Source organism: Phacochoerus africanus, chromosome 11 (assembly GCF_016906955.1).
Source record: "Phacochoerus africanus isolate WHEZ1 chromosome 11, ROS_Pafr_v1, whole genome shotgun sequence".
Lineage (NCBI taxonomy): Eukaryota > Metazoa > Chordata > Mammalia > Artiodactyla > Suidae > Phacochoerus > Phacochoerus africanus.
In genome coordinates, this window is record NC_062554.1 from 59,092,216 (window position 1) to 59,113,271 (window position 21,056).

The following is a 21,056-nucleotide window of genomic DNA, read 5'->3' on the forward strand; positions in this document are numbered from 1 at the left end:
TGAATAAACTGATTCTGTGTATTCACCTGCCTCCAGTTTCCAGGTTGGTGGTTAGCTTATGGTCTCAATTCTCTGATAGATCTAGGAAGCACTGATGATTTTTAGTTTGTTCAGTTTTTCTCTTGTGAGAGTCCATGACTCTCTCTTGTTTTATCAACATGCTTTTGCTTACCATACTGCAGTTCCTCCTTACTGTTCTTGGAATGTGTCAAGCACATGCTTGTCAGGGACCTACTGCCCTCACTGGTCCCCTTCCCTGGAACTCTTCCCCAGACATTTGCCTGGACCACTCCACTCTTTGATCAGTTTTCTGCTCAAATACCTCTTCATCACACAAATAGTTTCAGGATACAGTAAGGACACACAGAGCCCCCTGTCTGCCTTAATTTACTTACTTTATTATTCTTCAGAGCACACATCACTATATTACATTATATTCTGTTTTAATGTGCTTATCATGTTTAATATTTATCTTCCTGCCCTAGAATGTAAACTCTATGATGTCAGGGGTTTGGTCTCTTATGCTCACCATTGTAATCCTGCTTCTATTTCACTCCCCAGAAAATAGTACATGGCATATAGCATTCACAATAAATATGTGAGGATTAAATGGATGGATAAATATACCAATAACCCATGATCTACAGGAAGATACATGACTGACCTATGTGAAAAACAGGTGAAAAGATGTTGAAAAGCACAGAAAAATTTTACAATGGTACACTACTTTGTATATACACAAAAATGGCTACAAATAAAAATAAAAAATAAAAAGACCTGCAATGCTGAATGTTGGGACTGGGGAGCAGCTGGGGCTCTGAGGTATTGCTGGTGGGAATATAAAGTGGCATAATAACATTGGAAAATGGCCTGGCTATTTCATTAAAGTTAAACCTACACATATCATATGACTCAATACTTCTATCCCTAGGCATTTCCGAAGAACAACAAAAATACATTTCCTTATAAAGACATACTCAAATATTCTCTATGCCTTATAAAGACCCCCAAACTAGAAGCAATCTTAATATCCATCAACAAGTAAATGGGAAAAGCAAGTGTGGTACATCATGAAATGGAATACTATTGGACAATCAGAGGCAATAAACTACAAGTAACAACATGCAGGTATCTCAAATACATTATCTTGAAGGAAAATTTTTGAATATAAAGAAGTACTGCATAATATAGTATTATTCCATTTATATGAAATTATAGAACAAATTTAATCTATGTTGTCAGAGAGGAGACTAGTGTCTGCCCAAGGCTGGAAGATTGACTTCAAAAGGGCATAGTAGAAATGGCAGCAAGATGACAGTCTAGGAAGCTCAAAGCCTTTGTTTACCCACAGAAACATTAAATAACCAATTGGAAACTGAAAATAATAACTTTATAGGGGCTCTGGAAATCAGTAAAGACAAGATATTTCATGTGTTTTTATACCTTCTTGCTCTACCCATCTGCAGTGCAGTGTAGCCGAAGGAAAGCAGTTGCCTAGACTTCTATTCAAACTAAACACAAAATTAACAAAAGGAAGGAAACAACAAAGGTTAGAGCAGAGATCAGTGAAATTGAAAATAGATAAAATAGAATCATCAAAACTGGAAGTTAGTTCTTTGAACAAATTAATAAAATTAACACACCTTTATCTGGATTTACTAAGAAAAAAGGGGGCAAGAGATAGAAAACACATATAAAATTAAAAGAAAATGAAAGAAGGGATACTAAAGAAATTGAAAAGATCATAAGAAAGTACTCTGAACAACACTAAGTCAACAAATTGGATATTTATGTAAAATGGGTAAATTCCTAGAAAAAATATAGCCTCTAAGAAATAAATCATGGAGTTTCTGTCGTGGTGCAGTGGGTTAAGAATCCAACTGCAGTGGCTCGGGTCACTCTAGAGGTGTGGGTTCAATACCTGGCCCAGCATAGTGAGTGTCCCAGCTGCAGCATAGGTCACAGCATAGGTCAAAGCTGTGGTGCAGATTCAATCCCTGGCCTGGGAACTTCCACATGCTTTGAGTGCAATCATAAAATGTTAAACAAAACAAAAACAAATAAATCATGAAGAAACAGAAAATCTGAACAGATACATAACTAGTAAGGAAGTTGAATCAGCAATCAAAAATCTTCCCACAAAGAAAAACTCAAGACCAGCTGGATTCACTGATGAATTCTACCAAGCATTTGAAGAATTGACAATGGTCATTCTCACTCTTTCAAAAAAAGCCTGAGGAGGTGGGAACACTTCTGAACTCATTCTGTGAGGCCAGTATCAGCCTAATACCAAAGCCAGAGAAAGATGCCACAAGAAAAGGAAACTACAGACCAATATCCCTTATGACCACTGATGCAACAACCTTTAAAAATATACAGTTGACCCTTGAACAACATGGGGGTTGGGGTGCTGACCCTTCATGCAGCTGAAAATCTGCATATAATTTATAGCCAAGCCCTCCACATATAAGGTTTGACTCCTCTGTATCTTTGGTTTTGCAACTGCAGATTCAGGCAACCACAAATCATGCCATACTATAGTATTTACTATTGCCAAAAAATTCATGTGTAAGTGGACCCACGCAGTTCAAGGCTACATTCTTTAAGGGTCAACTGTATGAGCAAACTGAATTCAACAAGATATTAAAAGATCATATACCATAAACAAATGGAATGTATTACTGGAATACAAGGATGTTTGAACACATACAAATCAATCAATGAAGAGACCATATTAGCAGAATGAAATTTTTAAAATTCGTGTAGTTGATGGAGAAAAACATTTCATATAACATTCAACACCTTTTTGTGATTTAAAAAAAAAAAAACTCGACAAAGTAGGAATAGAAGGAAACTACATCAACATAATAAAGGCCATATATGAAATACCCATAATCTAACACCATACTGAATGATGAAAAACTAAATAGTTCCTTCTAATGTCAGGAACAAGGTAAGGATGCCTGCCTTCATCACTTCTATACACAGAGTATTAAAAGCCCTAGCCAGGGCGATTAGTCAAGAAAAATAACTAAAAGGCATCTAAATTGGAGAAGAACTAGTCAAACTATCTCTGTTTCCATATGACATAATCTTACATACCAGAAATCCTAAAGATTCCACAAGAAAACTTTAGAGCTAATACATGAATTCAGCAAAATTATAGGATATGAAATTAATACTGTTTCTATGTACTAACAATGAACAATCCAAAAAGGAAATTAAGAAACAAGTCACTTCATAATAACATTAAAAAATATTTGAATAAACCAAACCAAGGAGGTGAAATACCTGTACACTGAAAACTACAAAATATTTCTGAAAGAAATTAAAGAAAAAAATTAATGAAAAGACATCCATATTTAAGGGCTAAAAGATTTAGTGTCGTTAAGATGTAAACACTACTTTAAGCTATCTATACGTTCAATGTAAACCTTATCAAGACTCCAGGGATTTTTTTTTCTGCAGGAATAGAAAAACTCATCCTAAATTTCATATGTAACATCAGGGAATCCCAAATAACTAAAACGATCTTGCAAAAGAAAAAAGTTAAAAGTATCACACTTCCTAATTTAAAAATGCCTACCAAGCTATAGTAATCAAAACAGTGTGGCACTGGCATAAAGACAGATATAAACTAATGGAATTGCATAGAGATACCAGGAATAAATGGTGTATATATATTCAAATAAATTCCAACAAGGATGTGAAGCTCAATAAGGAAAGATAATCTTTTCAACAAATGATTCTGGGAAAAATGCATATCCTCACACAATGAAATTAAGTTGGACTCTTACCTTATAACATAACATACAAAAACAAACTCAAAATGGATCAAAGAACTAAACCTAAGAGCTAAAACCATAAAACTCTTCTAAGAAAACATAGGGAGGAGTTCCCAGTCATGGTGCAGCAGAAACAAATCTGAATAGGAACCATGAGGTTGCAGGTTTGATCTTTGGCCTCGCTCAGTGGGTTAAGGATCCGGGGTTGCCATGAGCTGTGGTGTAGGTCACAGACGTGGCTTGGATCTGGTGTTGCTGTGGCTGTGGCGTAGGCTGGTGACTACAGCTCTGATTCGACCCCTAGCCTGGGAACCTCCATATGCCGTGGGAGCAGCCCTAGAAAAGGCAAAAGACAAAAAAAAGAAAGAAAGAGAGAGAGAGAGAGAGGGAGGGAGGGAAGAAAGAAAGAGAAGGAAGGAAGGAAGGAAGGAAGGAAGGAAGGAAGGAAGGAAGGAAGGAAGGAAGGAAAGGAAGGAAAGAAAGAAAGGAAGGAAGGAAGGAAGGAAGGAAGGAAGGAAGGAAGGAAGGAAGGAAGGAAGGAAAAGAAAATGAAGGAAGGAAGAAAGAAAAAACATAGGGAAAAGTTTCATGACATGGCAGTGATTTCTTGGTGAGGGCAACAAAAGCATAAACAACAAAAGAAAAAACAGATAAAATAGATTACCCCACAATTAAAATGTTTGTGCATCAAAAGATATTATTGACAAAGTGAACAGGCAATCCACCGATGGAAGAATGCATGTGCAAATCATGCCTAACAAAACATTAATATTCAGGATATTAAAATAATTCTTATAACTCAACAACAATAAAGACCAACAACCTGATTAAAAATGGGCAGTCAATTGAATAGTCATTTCTCTAAAGAAGATACATAAATGGGCATTAAGTACATCAGTATCACTAATCATTAGAAAAAATGCAAATCTAAGATACAATAAGATAATACTTCACATCCATTAGAAAGACTACGATAAAGAAAACTGGAAATAACAAGGGTTAGCAAGGATGAAGAGAAATTGGAATCCTTATGCATTGTCGGAGGGGATGTAAAACAGTACAGCCACCTTGGAAAATGAAATTGTGTGTCCTAAAGATTGCACAGAATTATCATACAATCCACTTCTGGGTATACACAATTTTACTTCTGAGTATATACCAAGAGAATTGAAAGCAGGGCCTGGAACAGATATTTGCACACCCATGGCCATAGCAACATTTATTCACAATGGCCACCCAAGTGCCCACCAACAAAGGAATGAACAAATAAAATGTGGTATAAACACACAACTGACTATTACTCCACCTTAAGAAGGAAGGACATCCTGACACACACGACAACACTGATAAACCTTGAAGACACTAGGCCAAGAGAAATAAGGCAGCCACAAAAGGACAAATGCTGTATGATCCCATGTTTATAAGGCCCCTGGAGGCTTCACATTCAGAGACAGAAAGCAGAATGGTGGTTGCCAGGGGCTGTGAGTGGATGGGGAGTTCGTGCTGAATGACGACAGAGTCTCAGAAAGATGATAAAGGTTCTGGAGATGGATGGTTGTGGCACAAAATGTGAATGTATTTAAATGCCACAGAATTGTATACTGAAAAGTGGTTAAAATGATAAACTTCAGGTGATGCATATTTGACCACAATAAAAGAGAGAGCATAGAGGACCATAAAAAACAAACATTCTGTACCTTTCAGCGTGGTGGTTACACTGGCGAATGTGAATGCCCAAGTTTGTCTGAGTGAACGCAGAACACGGTGCATTTTATGTAAATTCCCTCCTCCCTTCTTCTTCCTCTCTTTCCTCCCCCTCCCCACTTCCTGATCTATGGGACCTTTATTCTGCTAATATATTCACTAGATGTGAGTGTTTAAAGAGGAGAGTCTGGGATGAGCTCAACTCTATAATTTCCATGCCGTATAGAACGGGGCTCGACAGAGCAGTCAGTAAAAGCTAGTTGTTTAAATTGTGAATTCAGTGACTTCTTTTTTTAAAAACATTAATGTTCCTGTTTACTGTGAACTTGCTACATGTTAGACTTCACTCCAAGCTCTTACAACCTTGATGCCATGTATTCCTCCCCAATAACCCAGTGAAGTGGGCAGACAGTCCCCACCTTTTTTTTTTAATCAAGAAATTGAGGCTTAGGCATTCCCATCGTGGCGCAGTGGTTAACGAATCCGACTAGGAACCATGGGGTTGTGGGTTCGATCCCTGGCCTCGCTCAATGGGTTAAGGATCCGGCATACCCATGAGCTGTGGTGTAGGTTGCAGACGCGGCTCGGATCCCGCATTGCTGTGGCTCTGGCGTAGGCCGGCAGCTACAGCTCCGATTGGACCCCTAGCCTAGGAACCTCCATATGCCGTGGGAGCAGCCCTAAAAAAGGCAAAAAGACAAAAAAAAAAAAAGAAAGAAAAAAAGAAATTGAGGCTTAAAGAAACTTGGCCACACATCGACCACATTCATCCAGAAAATAGCAGAGCTTGAATTTGAACTGAATCTTTTTGACTGCCAAGTTTACGTTCTTAACCGCTTGATAGGGATTATACTTTAACTTGTATTTCACTAAGCACCCATTGACCAGCCAATTGTAAACCTAGGCATATACTCTAAGAAGATCCTATAGACTTACTCAGGCAGAGCGAAGCACACGTGCTCCAGAGATGTATTCAAGACCTCACAGTGAGAGCGCATCATAGAAGCCACCGCATCTCAGACAGCCCAAGAAATGGGTCCATGAATCCCTTCATCCTGAGATGCCCTCTGCAATTGTAGAAGATTACTCATTTTGTTCTTTCCATTCCCTAGAGTTTGCAGATACCCTTCAGAATATGCCATCTTCTATTTTGTAACCTTAATAAAAAGGGAGGCGGCTGGCACACCTCCCTTGCAACTGCTCACAGCTTCCTGACAGTGGCTGTAAGAACAGTGTGAAACTCGAAAATACTGCAATTATAATAAGCAAGAGGAGACAGGACAAGTTAAATACCAACTATCTAGGGAGAGATCATTATCTCAACTGGGACTCAAATGCCAGAACCTCTGGTTGTAATGTCAGTGCCTTTCCAACTGCTTCAAAATGGATGAGAATATCTTCATTAGGAAAAAAAAAAAAAAAGATATGTGTTATGTGTGAGAAAGAGGAGGATGCACAGAGATAAAGGATGCGCATCCATCTTTTCAACAAACTGAAAGCACCTACAACGTGTCAGGTACTGTACTGGACACTGGGGCACAAAGATGGAGAGAGGTTGTCAATGCACTGGATAAAGGGCGTGGAAGCAGTGCAAACACCAGTGGGGAGAGGGAGGGAGTATTTTTCAGAGATGGCGTAGAAAGCCCAGGACAGCACAACCATGAATTCGCAATGTCCTCCTCTCATACAGGTGCCTTACAGCCACCTATGTCAACGTGAGCTTGGCCACTCCAATAAAACACTCAACTGATCCATTTCCTTGTGAATCAGATTCTGGCTTCTCCTTTTATCCATGATGGGGAGTGCCAAAAGAGCAAGCAAGAGACCCCAGGTTGTGATGGCATCATTCACAAGCCACATATCTGAGAACAACAGAATAAGTGGTTTAACTGCAGAGATGCGGGTGTGACGTGGTGGCACCTACTGGCTGCACATGAGGTGGTGTCTCAAGGGCCACTCTGGCAGGCAGGCAAAGAGTCAGCACAGGAAAGTCTATGAACAGGGAGCTCAACAGGAGTGGTGTCATGGGTGGAGCTGGTGTCTTGGAGGAGAGTTGCTTACAGAACAAGGCAGGACTCTCCATCACCCAGGGCCTGGGGTAGGTCCAGGGCAGAGGAGCAGGACATGGTCTAGGGCTCCGTGACAGAAAGGGGGGTCTCCAGCTGTGGAGCAGGTGAGAACCACGGGTCAGAGAGAGCTTGATCCTAGCAGCAAGAGAGGACCTGAGCCCTAAAGCGCTTGTGCCTTGACTTAGGATGGATGCTGCACACCTGAGTATATGCGGTCTAGTGACCTGAACAGTCGGGGGTGGGACCCTGCCGCTTCCGTCCGCCTCTCCTTCCTCCACTCCACCTTGGAGTCTTCGGGAATTCCGCCTTAGGCTACTTTGGCCTCACATGAGCACATGTGAACCTTTCCCTTCAGAACCTTTGCCTTCCTTCAGCTCTTCCTGATGCCTCAGGAAAGTCTCCTTCTCTCTTCTTTCCATTTTTGTCTTTCATGTCCTTGATCTAGCTTCCTTGCTATATTAATACTTATGAAAATATCCCTAATCTTTAGCAGAGCAGCAAACATACTTCAAACAAAAGGGAAGCTAGGCATCTTAAAATTAAATTTGGCATAAGAGAAACAATAATACAAACTCCAAAACTTTTGAAAGTATTCAGAACTGTCTTTGGGAAAATGTTTCCATATTATCTTCCTGTAATTATGCCTACTTTTCTTTAGCACTGGCATTCACGATACATAGAAAATTATATTCATTTTTTTCTCTTTTGTGTAATTACTTCTTCTACAACAACGCGGTTTTCTATTATTCTTCATTGCTGGTCTGTAGCATTTGGGGTAATTATGAGTTAAATTATCTTCTGTGGGCTAGCCAAAAAACCTAACAACCACTTAAAACCGTCTGTGTTCCCATTATGCAATGGGAACTTGGTTAATTGAGATACCATAAATCTTCAGACCCACTGAAAATGTTTAATATTCAAAACTAAGTTTTACACATCATATTGATCAGCACTCTTAGGGAAGCCAGGTCAAGTCCTGCAGTATCTCTTTGATTTAAGCAAAATGTACCATCTCCAGAGAAGAGGAGGCCAAAAAGGGTCACATGGCTTCCTGTAGGGTCTGAGTCAGCTGCAAGGTGAGAGAGACAGCCTGTGATTGTTGAAGCCACAGCCTTGAGATTTAAAGTAAAATATGAGCATCATGATGAGGAGAAGGGATTATGAAATGACTTGGATTTTAGGATTTAAAAAAATATGACTTTTCATCTTTGCATCCTTCCAGGCAGCTCACTCACTCCCTCACAGTGCTCAGAGACCTGCTCTGGCACTGAGGTCCTTGTCATCAGCTGACCTGCTTGCTTTGTCTTGCAGGTTCCTGGGACATATTGCATATGCTGGGGGAGGCCACACACTGGGAGAGTGCGGCATTTAGTACAGGGTCAAAGCTAAGGGCGCCCATGATCCTTCAACAGCAAAGGGGACCCCCTGCTCAGGGCAGGACAGAGGACAGTTGCAGCCCTCAACCAAATGCAGATTCCCTGACCTGTGGTCAAATTCTGATCTGGGAAACAGAGAAAGGGCGTTTACTTACTGGTCACGGAAAATTCCTCTGTTCTCTCCACCTAAGAGGGGGTACCATAAAACTCAGAAGAAGGGAAAAAAAAGGCATTCTAGGAGAAAACGCAGATGCTCACACATAATAACCGTATGACCAAAGTGCCTTCACTTTCTAAAACTCGGTCACCTAGCCTGTTAACTGGGGACTCCAGGGGAATAAAATGTGCCACCCCAAAATATCTCTGGCATGTGGATTATTTCAAGGTGAAAACAATCAAGGTTCAAAAGACTTGGGAAGAAACTCTGACCTTCCCTCAGCTGCTGGAGGAATTTAGACAGGGCCTCGTACAGGAATAGAGAGATGAGTGCAAGGAATACGGGCCAGGGGTCGCAGGAAAACTCCTAGAGACCAGGGCCCTCTCTGTGTCCATCATTCAGCCTGGCCCAGCAACCACTTATTCACCAAACATTGGCTCTTCCATCTCTTGCAAGTTGCCCTCCTCCTATATGAAGCCCAAACCTCTACCCCCAACATCCTCTTTTGTCTTTAGCTGAAGATGGTATTTAGGGTGAAGGTTTTGGCCACGTTGTAGAGGCAGTTCTCCTGGGTCTCTTCCGTGGGTACATGTCATTCAATATTTGTTTGACTGTCTCCTGTTCATCTGTCTCATGTCGATCTGATTTTTAGACCAGTCGGGAGACCCTAGAAGGGTAGAAGAAAATATCTTCCTCCCGGACAGGATCCTAATATTCTGAAAATTACGTGAAATGATAAGTAGTTGGCCTGGCATCTTACACACAGTAAATTATGGATGATGGTTTGTATGTGTACCCCTCCCCCCCACCACTCGTGCAGATTTTATTGAAGGGTCTGTGGTGTGATTCCATCGGGAGGGTGGACAGGCTCAGAGAGCTGCCTGTCTCTAACCCTCTGTGCCGAGGAAATGACACAGCTTGAGGCAGCATGTGGGCAGAGTGGCAGAAACATCATAACTTCAATTTTCCCCATCTTAAAAAGATGCACCAGGTGCCAGAAGGTCCAGGAGGGGCTCATGGCTGGAAGGTGGGAAGGGCCTTAGCAGGCAGGCTCTCGGCATGATGCCCGCCATGCCAACTGCCTCCCCAACTCAACTGGACCCAACCTCAGCAAAAGCATCTTCCTGCAAGGTAAATAATAAACCAACAGATGAACCTGAGATAATCTGGGGCGCTCATGAGGGGATTAAAAAAAGCAAGACAGGTGAACATGTAGTTGCTAACTTAACAGGTGACATACATTTCTGCCAGCCCTAAACACATCTCAGACCTTAATTCTTGCTTCTCACCTCATGATTGTGAAGGTTCTTCCCATTAATGATGACGTTAAAAGTCCTCCCTGGGGAAGCCGAGGTGGCTCTTTCTGTCCACTGCATCTCATGCTGGACCCCATCAGATCTGTAACAGAGGCTGCCCAGTGCTACCCCACCCCCCGCCCCACCCTGAGCTGGCCACAGAGTAAGCACAGTCAGCAGGCCAAGGGCTAAACTGAACCCAGTGGTCAAATTCACTTAAAAGCCAGCAAATGAACAACAAGGCATAGAACAGAGCTGTGAGTTGTCTAGAGCAGTTCTGAAAGTCCCAGAGTCCTGAAGGCTTGAAAACCCCTCCTCCCACCCCCAGCTTTGGCATGTGGCCTGTGTGCCAGAGATGCAGATGTGTTCCCACCAATCGGTGATCTACACTCTATCAGGCTAGCCAGCCCTTCACGTCCAGGCTGGCTAGATCCCGGCAGCCATTCCCAATCGGGGACACGCCAGCTTCCTGGGCAGAAAACCTGGGTAGTCTGTCTGCCCTACTCGCCTTTCTCTGTGTGTCTCCCCACAGTGGGGCAGATCTCCGCAGCCTCACGACTAGTCAGTTATTCAACTTCTGCTAAGACCCCTCAGCTTCGCTCCTTATCTTGTCCTCGGGGGCTTGGTGAAGCCCTTCGCATAGTTTCAGGTCAGATGGGGATCACTGGGGACTCTACTGTCCCCTCTGGCAAGTGATTTCTGTAGAATTCAAGTCCCTCAGGCTGCCAAGGTCTCTAACCAATTGCCTGCCTGAATGTCCAGGTACTATATTTTGAAGGGAAGGAAACCCTTTGGACGTAAGTGCTTCATTGCTGTAGAGGAAAGAATCCATTATGAGAGACTGGGCACCTGTGAGATGGATTAAAACATAAACTTACTATCTGGAATTCCCTAACAAACCCGACTAGGAGCCATGAGGATGCGGGGTTCGATCCCCGGCCTCACTCAGGGGGTTAAGGATCTGGTGTTGCCGTGAGCCTGGGTGTAGGTCACAGACGCAGCCCAGATCCTGCATTGCTGTGGCTGTGGCGTAGACTGGCAGCTGTAGCTCCGATTCGACCCCTATCCCAGGAACTTCTATATGCTGCAAGTGTGGCCCTAAAAAGCAAAAAAAAAAAAAAGCATAAACTTACTTAACTCTTAGCATCTACGATGATGTCTGTGCTTAATATCTAAGACATGGCTGCTGACCTGCAGGAACTCACAGGCTAACCCAGACCAGGCTCGGTGACCAGTCCTGTCAGAATAAAGCTCTGCAGCAAGTGTGCAGGGAACTCAGACCCAGGGTGGCTCCTGACCTCAAGCAGAAAGCAGGTGCTGAGTGGACCTGGAAGAGGACCGCTCCTTCTCAAGCTCTGTATGTGGGTGGGGCGGGAGGGAAGAAGGAGAGCAGGCAGAAATGGAAGGAGGCCAGAGTATCCCCTGGCAGTCCCCAGGGAGGCCTCGTTAGCTCCTGCAACAACCTGCACATCCATGTGGCTCCAGAGCCAGAAGAACACCCTCCTCTTCCTCTCACCTGGGGATATTGGCAGGGCAGATACTCGAGTGAGTGCACAGAAATGAACAGCAGTGCTGAAAGTCAGGTAGCTAGGGAGTGGCAGAAGAAGACTCACACCCTGGAGGGTCCTCGGGGCCCTGCATTCCGTTCTTTTTTACTCAGGCACTAAGGTGGCTGTGAGTGGTGAGGTACCTGCAGGCTTGCAGGGGACATATACGTGCAGGCAGGGTCACTGGAGACCAGACTTGTTCCGATGCTCTGAGGCAGGAAAAGGCTCTGGGGAAGTGGTTCTCAGCATTACAAACACTGGAAAAGATCTTAAAAGTGCTCAATTCCAGACATTTTGCTATCATTGGTCTGAGATCCCGGCCATGGAATGTTTAGCAAGCATCTCAGCTAACTCCAGCCCAGACTCAGTTAGCCCTGCAACCGGAAGGGCTCCTATGGGCTTATGCTGCCTTCAGTGGCTACATCTCCACTGTCCCAGGGCAAAAGGGAAGTCTTCCCATGGATCCAAGTCCTCATTCAGTGCAGGCAGCTTAAACAATGAAATGCATATGCTGGGGACTTGTTCTAAATAACCTAGCAGCATTTCTGGGAGTTCCCACTATGGCGTAGCAGGCTAAGGGTCTAGCACTTTCTCTGTGACACTGTGGTTTAAGGATCCTGTGTTGCCGCAGCTATGGCATAAACTGCAGCTGCAGCTTAGATGCAATCCCTGGCCCAGGAACTCACATATGCCGTGGGTGCCAAAAATAGTAATAATAATAATAACTAGGAGCTATTCTGAATTTTCTGATTTATACACAAAGAAAAGCTGCTGATAGTAAGTGCAAAAGATAGAAAAACATCCTGGCAAACAACAAGGGCCCCGTCGCTTTGGCAAAATCCTGCTGCTCAGATTATTCCTTGGCAGTAGTTAACCCTCAAATACTTGGTTCTAAACGGATTAGCGCAGAACTCCAAATGAAAATGCAAGAGTATTTGAGAAGAGAGTTTTTAAGCCATAATCCCAGATCAGCAAGCCTGGATCAGCAGGACTGATTATCCTGTCACACCAAAAAAAAAAAAAGCAAAACAAAACAACCAAAAACCAAAACAAAACACCTGCCCTGTTGGTGGGAACTTTTCCCATTGAGTGCAACAATTATAACAACAATTCCTACCTCTATCACACCACACCACCCCTTAGAAATGTGGACACAGCTGATGTGGTCTCACTGAGGAACCAAAGCAAATTTAGAGGAGATGGAGGCGCAGGACGAAAGCACATCTGGCAATCATCGTGTAACTGAAATAGCCTAATGGACACCAGCTGACCACACTGAGCGTTCTGGCCTCCTTTCCTGACATGGGCAATGATTCAGACACAGGGACTTTGAGATCCTTGTCATATCTAATCTAATGGAAAGGCACAGGGCATTTCCAACCCAACAGCAGATAATTGTAATGAAATGATTCTGGCCAAGAGGGCCCATTTGTAATAATGAATTCAAATCAGATTCATAGAAGCTATAATTCAGACATCATGAATACCACCCTCATTTTCCATATCATCTCTCTTCCAAGAAGGCAAAATAACTCAATATTCACATAATTATTTTTACTTTTCAAGTAGCCCTGTGAAGGAGTTATGTGGAAGATAAGATTGCCTCGCTTACATGAAATGAGTTCCATCCATGCTCAAAACTTCATTGTCTCTTTGGCACCTCACTTCCCTCAACACAATCAAAGACCTGTCACCACAAAACATATCTTCAGGGATGGGGATGGTCCTTCTCTAAGCCAGGCAATTTCTCATTGGTAATTTCAAAGGAAGACCCAGCTTTCTCTATTCTTTTGCTTCTCCTGGTAGGTCTTTGGCTTCCCGTGTGACTTCATTCAAGATTTAGAAACAGGCTTGGGCTACTTTGATCCAGGGCAGCCACATTCGAAAACACTTGCCGTGGCTGATGGGCCGGCGGATCACATCATTTTTTCAAGGCTTTCTGAACATTTGATGCACTCAGAACACTCAATTCCCACACACTGAATTCCCAGTGGAACTAAAGAGACTAAAGAGATCACACTTAAGAATTACAATTTTTAAAAGCAACAAACAACACAGAATACTACATCTATCTGAGGTTGAGGCCATGGGCTTCCAGAGACTGGAGCCTGGGCTTCCCCTCTGAGTCCTGACAAACAAGGTTTTCATTGAGACCAGCACACAGCTGTCTGGCCAATAAACCAAAGGCACATGAAAACAGAAGAGGGGGAGACGGAGACCCCAGAAATCGGCAGGAACTACTCATACTATTTTAAGAAACATTGTGATAGTAGTGAAATCAGAACATTAAAAAAAAATCACGGAATCAGAATTAATTCATGAAAGAAAAAAAAGGAATGAATCACAATCAAAAGCATATACAATAGAGGCATCTGATAAAAATGAAGGAAAGTGTAATAAAAGAGAAAAAAATGACAGGAGGCTATAGAAGGATTAAAATGGGGACAATGCACTGCATTTCTCTATTTCAGGGCAAATCATACAGAAGTGGAGAGGCAAAATCAACGTTAAGATGTGCTTAGTTTTAAAAAAATAAAGCACGCCATCAGGTAACAGACAACAGTTATACTCAAGCATGTACGGCTTTTTTTTTTCTCCACAAAGCACAAAAAGCAACTATTCAGCTTTTCCCGTTTTTATTCCCATTGCCATTTCGAAGCCCAGCTGCTAAACATTAGAATTGAAAGATCATGAAAACAGGCCAGCCGCTAATAAAACAAGGCAGAGCAAAGCTGGCCCTCTGCTGGTGGAACCATCTTCCTGCAGTCTGGAAAGCAGAAAGCTCCAGTTTTTTAAGTTTCTGGTTTAACTTTCAGGGGCAGGAAGAGGACAGAGGATTTTGGAAACTTCAGCCCAGAGACCTTATTCCATGCTAGGGCCCTTTGTCCCCATTCATAGCTTAGAGGATGAAGAGACGTGCTTGGGCAGCAGCAACATCCCTTCCCACCTATCATTCCCCCACATTGAGCAGACTGGTCCTTGGCATGCGTATATCTCAGGGCGTGGACCCCTGAGATTTCTCTAAGGCGAGGAAGTAGGCATGTTACACTCCCTCTCATCTGGGCCAGCCCGAGGGTGCCCTCATGGCCAGGAGGGTTTCCCTCCTGCTGTCTAGAAAAAAGATCTGTTTCCATCCTCCTATTTTTTCTCTCCTCCTGGGGCCCCAAGCACGAGCAGACGGGGTTCTAGGACCTGTCCTCGGGCTCAGAAGAAGATTCAACTGAGGACCACCCAAAGTGGCAAGAAGCAACCATAATGCCTAGGCTTAGGAAGGAAGACCAAGTTGGGGGGGGGGGCGGGGGTCCCAAGAGGTCTTTCTTTTCTTCCCCAGGGGGAGACTTATCTAGTTGGAGAGAGTTCAACCAGGGAAGCCAAGAGACGAACGGGAAAGGAGTCCCACCCTCATCTGTTCCTTGGAGAAGCCAGGCTTTCTTGCTGCAGAATCTGGGGCACAGTGTTTTATTTCCCCCGTAACCATCAAAGTCATAGACAGGGCGAATGCATTCACCCTGTGTACACTGTGAGCAGAGTTAAGCTGGGACGTCCCTGAATCTGTCTCTGAGGACCAGAACTGCCTCATTAAAGGGATAAAAGATGATATCTGCTGAGCTGGTGGAAAGTGGTGGCTGCATTTTTATTAAAGTCTCTGCTGCAGCAGGCCTGGTCCCCAAAGGTTCATATTCCAAGAATCTCCACCCCTCTGCCTGGAGCCTGTAAGTGATTCTCTGTAACTCATTAAGGTAAAACAAAAAGCTTTCCTATTGTGCTTTTCACACAGGAGTGTTGTCGTTGCACAAAAGCTACATGTTTCCTCTCCATGGCCAGAGCCAGAGCTGGCAAAGATAAAACTGCCCTCATAATTTATAATAGGGGCCCCAGGAGCACTACAGAGGGTTGGCATGCATGGCTGCCTCTTAAGCAGACTCATAAAGGGCCATGGCCCAGCACTGGCAATTCCAGAGGCAGAAATTTCACGTATCTCTGACAGAGGCAAGCCAGTCCACCAGGAGGACTATCCTACCTTGTCACATACCTTCTGGACTGAGACAGCCACCAAGGCACAGTGATCTCAGGTTAAGCCCCCAGGATTTCAACGCCGGGGTTCTCCTCCCCGTGCCAAGGCAAAGGTGAGTCTAAACAGGACATGGCCTCACAGATACACGGAGTCCCAAGCACGGACCTGGGGGGTGGGGGGCTCACTTCTAAGATCCGGGATCGGAAAAGCCGCAGCAAATGACAAAGCTGTCCAGGAGAGTGGGGCTTAACTGCCACTGAACGCCAAGCAGGCACCTCTTGGGCCTGCAAAAGGCCCTCTCACACGCTCCAGTCCCCCACGCAAGCCCTCTGCTCTCTCCTGCTCGCCCCTTCCCACGGAATCGCATCCGAGGGGCTCAGTCCCCCGCTGAAGTACAGCTCCCTACCTGAGGGTGGCGCTCTCCCCCTGCCGGACCGTCACGTTGTCCATAGCTTTGGGGAAGGTGGCATCTCCGCTGCGCACGGGCACTCCTGTGGGTACAAGGAACAGCAGCCTGAGAGACACGACCACGAGGCACTTCCAGGGCAGGAACAGGTACCCACAGACCCCCATCCTCGACAGCCACAACTTCCCAGAACTCCGGCACCGGCGAGGTCCTCGTCCCCCGCCCCGCACGCCGGCGGGTCTCGGGCAGCCTTGCGGGGGTAGAGGAAAGGGCTGGAGCGAGCCAGAAGCGGAGAGGGAAAGGAGCAGCAGAGTCCAGCCTCTCCCGAGTCTAATGATTCTTCCTCAAATCCTGCCTCAGCTTTCCAGCCTAGCAGAACCAGATGCCCCCTCCTGCATCCAAAAAGAGCTTTCTTGACGCTCCCCTGGGGAGGAGGGAGGCAGCCGGGAAGGGAGAGGAAGGAAGAAGGAGCAGGGATGAAGGTCACAGATTGCTCTGGCTCTGCCTCTCTTCGAGATGCTACTTTAACATTCAGTTGGGCACGTCCTGCCGAGGTCTGGCATCAAAAGTTTATAACCCAAAGAAGCAAGGCAAGTGTCTCTGACATAAAGGAGATGTCATAAAAAGCTGCCGCTTCAAGGAGAGGAGAAAATGTTTTATTAGCTCACACATATGTACAGATGTATTTAGAAACCAGCCCGAGTCTCCAATCTGGAACGCAAAGGCGGTAAAAAGTTCCACAGCGGGGACCCGCAGCCGCCGAGCCCGAGGATCCTCCGCTGGTACCGTGGCGTCCTCGCCGCAGCCGGGGCAGCGTCTGGCGCCCAGCCCGGCCCGCGGAGCGCGGGCGGCGCAGGCTCTGGCGCACGGGGAGTTGGCGGACGACGCGCCCGCCTCTCCGGGGACGCGGCACGGGGCGCGGGGACGCGCGGACGCCACGCTCAGGGGCCGCCCCCGGCCTCCGCGCCGCCGGCCTCCGGGGAGCAGCCCCGACGCGCTCGGGCCCCGACCGCTGGGGTTGTCATGGCAGCAGCTCCAGCAATGACCGCAGCTCTTCGCGGTGCCCGCGCCGAGCGAGCGAGCTGGCGAGCTGGCGGGCGGACTGCGCACATCCCGGCGGGCGGCGGGCAAGGGGCGCGGGCGCCCACCTTAACCCCCGCTGCGCCACGCAGCACGGGCCGAGGCCGCCGCTTACCAGGCTCCTGTCCCCCGACACCGCGCTTGCCAGAGAACGCTGCGCCCCTCTTGGCTGTTTCCCTGCATGCGGGCGGGCGGGAAGGGCGGGAAGGGCGGGAGGGAGTTCGGGGACGGCAGCAAATTGAAAACTGCCTCCTCGCACCTTCCCTCCCCGTGCCGAGGCAGAAGTTGCCAAACCCCGCCCTGGAGAGCGCAACCGCGTCTCCCACGCCGGGAAGCTGCCCTGCTGTGCGCGTCCTTCACTCTGCGGCCCCTTTTCCATTTGGCCCAGCTACAGTCCCCTACCGGGACAGAGCTCGCATGGAGCGCTTTCTGCTCCGCTGACCCATCCCACCTTGGAAATACTGCTGGCCCTTGACTTGTTCTCTCTCTCTCTCTCTCTCTTAAACTGGCAATTCGAAATTTCTTTTTATCGCACAACATGCAAGATCGTCCTGTTCTACTTTACTACCCAAGGATCGGATTGTAAAAAAAAAAAAAAAAAAAAAAAAGGCAAGAGCTGGAAAAAACACAGAGCTATCCCAAATAGTATAAAGACATTTTCAAAAAACCTATCTGTGGCTTTCTGGTCACACCATGAAAGTGGCACCACTGTGGTACCCGGAGAGGTGGGTGATAGGGCATTTTTTAGAGCCCAGCCTACTAGTTTTTTGGGAGCAGAGATGTGTTTCTTTCCCTTAAGAACTGTCAAGCTCAGGCTTTCCCTGGGTTCTCCTTTCCCCTGGCAAAAGCCATCCCTATTGTGTGGCCCCTACCATTGTTCCATAATTTAGTGGTCCCCACGTGCTTTTTTGCTTTACTGTACTCTTTCTCAAATGTTTTTGTTAGTCTGGGCTTCTGAACAATTGTTCCAATGAAATGTAGTACAAAAATAAACTTTAGACACTTACTGCTTGTGTTAGTTGCTGAAGGGCACAGGGGTATGCTCCCTGCTCTCAGTCACAAAGGTCTGGACACAAATAAATACAAAACTGCTGTGTGCTATACTGTGATTAATACTATCAATAAATCAATACTGCCCATGCCCCGCACCTGTAAAAAGGTAACCCGTATATCTTAGGTCTAAAGTGTTTAATTAGAGCATCATACCTCAGGGAGAAAAAGTACTTGTCATAGTTTTATTAAAACTTTAAAAACTTAACGTTTTATAAGTTTTAAAAGATTGAAAGTACATAACAGCTCCTTCCCAGAAAGCAGACATTAATAAATGAAGGAATAGGCAGAACATTCATGTATGACCTCCTGGGCTCTGTGGCTGAGAGGGGTAATGATGCTAAGAGGGGAGGCAAGGCCTCAGAGAGTAGCCAAATTTATTTTGGGATCACCTGCCAATTTTAATGACACTCTTTTCCATGAAACCTGAGTGTAACTGGATTTTCTGTATACACATTGTACACAATCCTCTAAACTCTGAGGTGCTCTTGTCTGCTATCCATGGCCTGGAAAGGTTTTTTAGTGCTTTAGCCTGTGCTTATGATAGTCTTCAATTACAGAGTTTGTCTCTTGAACCCCAAGGGTGGGAGCAATGGGGTTGATTCTGGCTGCCATACAAGTCATGAAGCTCCTGCCACTTGATGGCCAGGCCCACAGATGAGGTGACCAGCTCATGCTGGTTCCAGTGCTTCTCAGAAGGTACAGATGGGGCAGTTGCCAGAGGCTGAATCGGCCTATGAAGGATCACTTGAGATGGAAAGAGTTGTTGGAAAACATGAAATATTCCAGGTAGAAGAACAGGTGGGGCAAGAAAAGGAGAGAGGCAGAGATGGGATGAAATGCGGCATTATGTATTCTTCATAACACGCAACAGGAATTCCCATTGTGGTGCAGTGGAAACAAATCCAACTAGGATCCATGAGGATGTGGGTTCGATCCCTGGCCTCACTCAGTGGGTTGGGGATCTGGCATTGGTGTGAGCTGCGGTGTAGGTTGCAGACGTGGCTCAGATCCCACATTGCTGTGACTGTGACATAGGCCAGCAGTTGTAGGTCTGATTCGACCCCTAGCCCAGGAACTTGCATATGCCATGTGTGCGGCCCTAAAAATACAAAAATAAATAAATAACATGCAACAAACCCTGCCTTAGAGGAAAGGATAAAGTTTTGTTTTTCCTTTTTTGCAGGGCTGACTCCCCCCAAATATAGGTATCTGGGGTCCTTGAGAATGGGGCTTTCACTTTCTCTTCTCAAGTTGTCTTCCTAGTTCAGTATTTGTGGGTGAATAAAGGGGCTGAACTTAAGGGCTAGTGAATCAGAAATCACTGCAGATGTCTGAGTTTTGTGTTAATCTGTGCAAGTCTACAGTTTTTGGGGTCTATTGTATTCATCTGTGAGGTATTGCCAGGGATAAGTATATCTGTTTGTAAACTGAAGGCCAGAGCAGATTGAAATGAGAAAGAGAAAAGAAGGCGGTAAGCTTTGCAACGAACGAGGACTAAGGTAATTTATGTCAGGAGATTTCTACGAAATGCTTGACTGAGTACCATGATAGGGAGGACCCCCCCCCCCCCCCAGTTAAACCTCTCTTGGATGTATGATGATATAGAAGACAAATTAAATGATGATGGATTAGGGTACTAAGGGTATTGGTTCTGTAGCTGGATTGTCCTTTCAGATGCTGCCTCTTCCACCCTTCAGCTGTATGACTGATGCCTAATAATACCTGCCTCATCGATTTCATAGGGTTTGGGGCTGTCGCAAAATGTCCTCAAGATTATGTTGCAAGGTCTGGTAAGATAGCAGACAAGGAAAAAGCAGCCTGGAAGAAGAGATTATTCCTTGGTGTTCCCAAGAGGAGAGGGGACGCCATGCCACGCAGGGCCACAGGAGAGGCACCAGAAAGCAGAAAGAACAAGGAGAAGCAAGGTCCATAGACTTTAGGGTGGCTTCCTTGAGAAGGAATTGGTAAAGGTGGGGCAGGCAAGCTTGAACAAACGTAGGGATAGATCATTTGGATAATTGTGGCAGGCTTGGACTCTAGATGTGGCCTCTATTGTCCAGTACCTGGCCCTGGGCAACTCAGAGCAGGGGAAACATTGGCTTGGTGAGTGACAGTTGGGTAGAGGGTAGGGATGTGGCCTCTTGTTTGGTTGGTTTGCATAGGAAAGGCATGCAGAAGGCAAATTGTTTTCTGTCTCCAGAAATTAGCAAGCCCTGGGGAAGACAGTTTCTCCAGAATTAGCAAGCCTCCAAGATGTCAAAGCATCATAAAGTACAGAATTAAAAAACCCTCAAAATATGATTAATACAGGGTGACAATTCATGAGATAATTGCCATAGGACTTGGCACATTGGAAATGCTTAGTAATCCTAAATTAGGATTATATAAGTAAAACTCTCACTTTCTTGCAACAAAAACTTGTGACATATAAAAAGATACAAATGAAAGGATGTAAATGCGCTGTGTACCAAGTAAAGCTTTGACTTAGACCTACAGACATCTAGATATTCAGGGCGATTTATAATAGAAAATGCTAGTCGGAGGGATCTGGTGCAATGCAATAACTTCA

The 21,056-nt window shown here is 45.3% G+C and overlaps 1 protein-coding gene across 2 annotated transcripts in view; it reads right to left on the reverse strand.

Moving 5' to 3' along the window:
* Positions 1-17,291, reverse strand: part of OPCML (opioid binding protein/cell adhesion molecule like) — a 508,660-nt gene extending 491,369 nt beyond the window's left edge. The window contains exon 1 of one of the 2 annotated variants that reach the window (XM_047753888.1): positions 16,355-17,291. In XM_047753888.1, the coding sequence (XP_047609844.1) occupies positions 16,355-16,521 (167 nt within the window). In that variant the 5' untranslated portion in view covers positions 16,522-17,291. The remainder of the gene's footprint in view (positions 1-16,354) is intronic. The other variant, XM_047753889.1, reaches the window with a different exon arrangement.
* Positions 17,292-21,056: the final 3,765 nt, after the last annotated feature.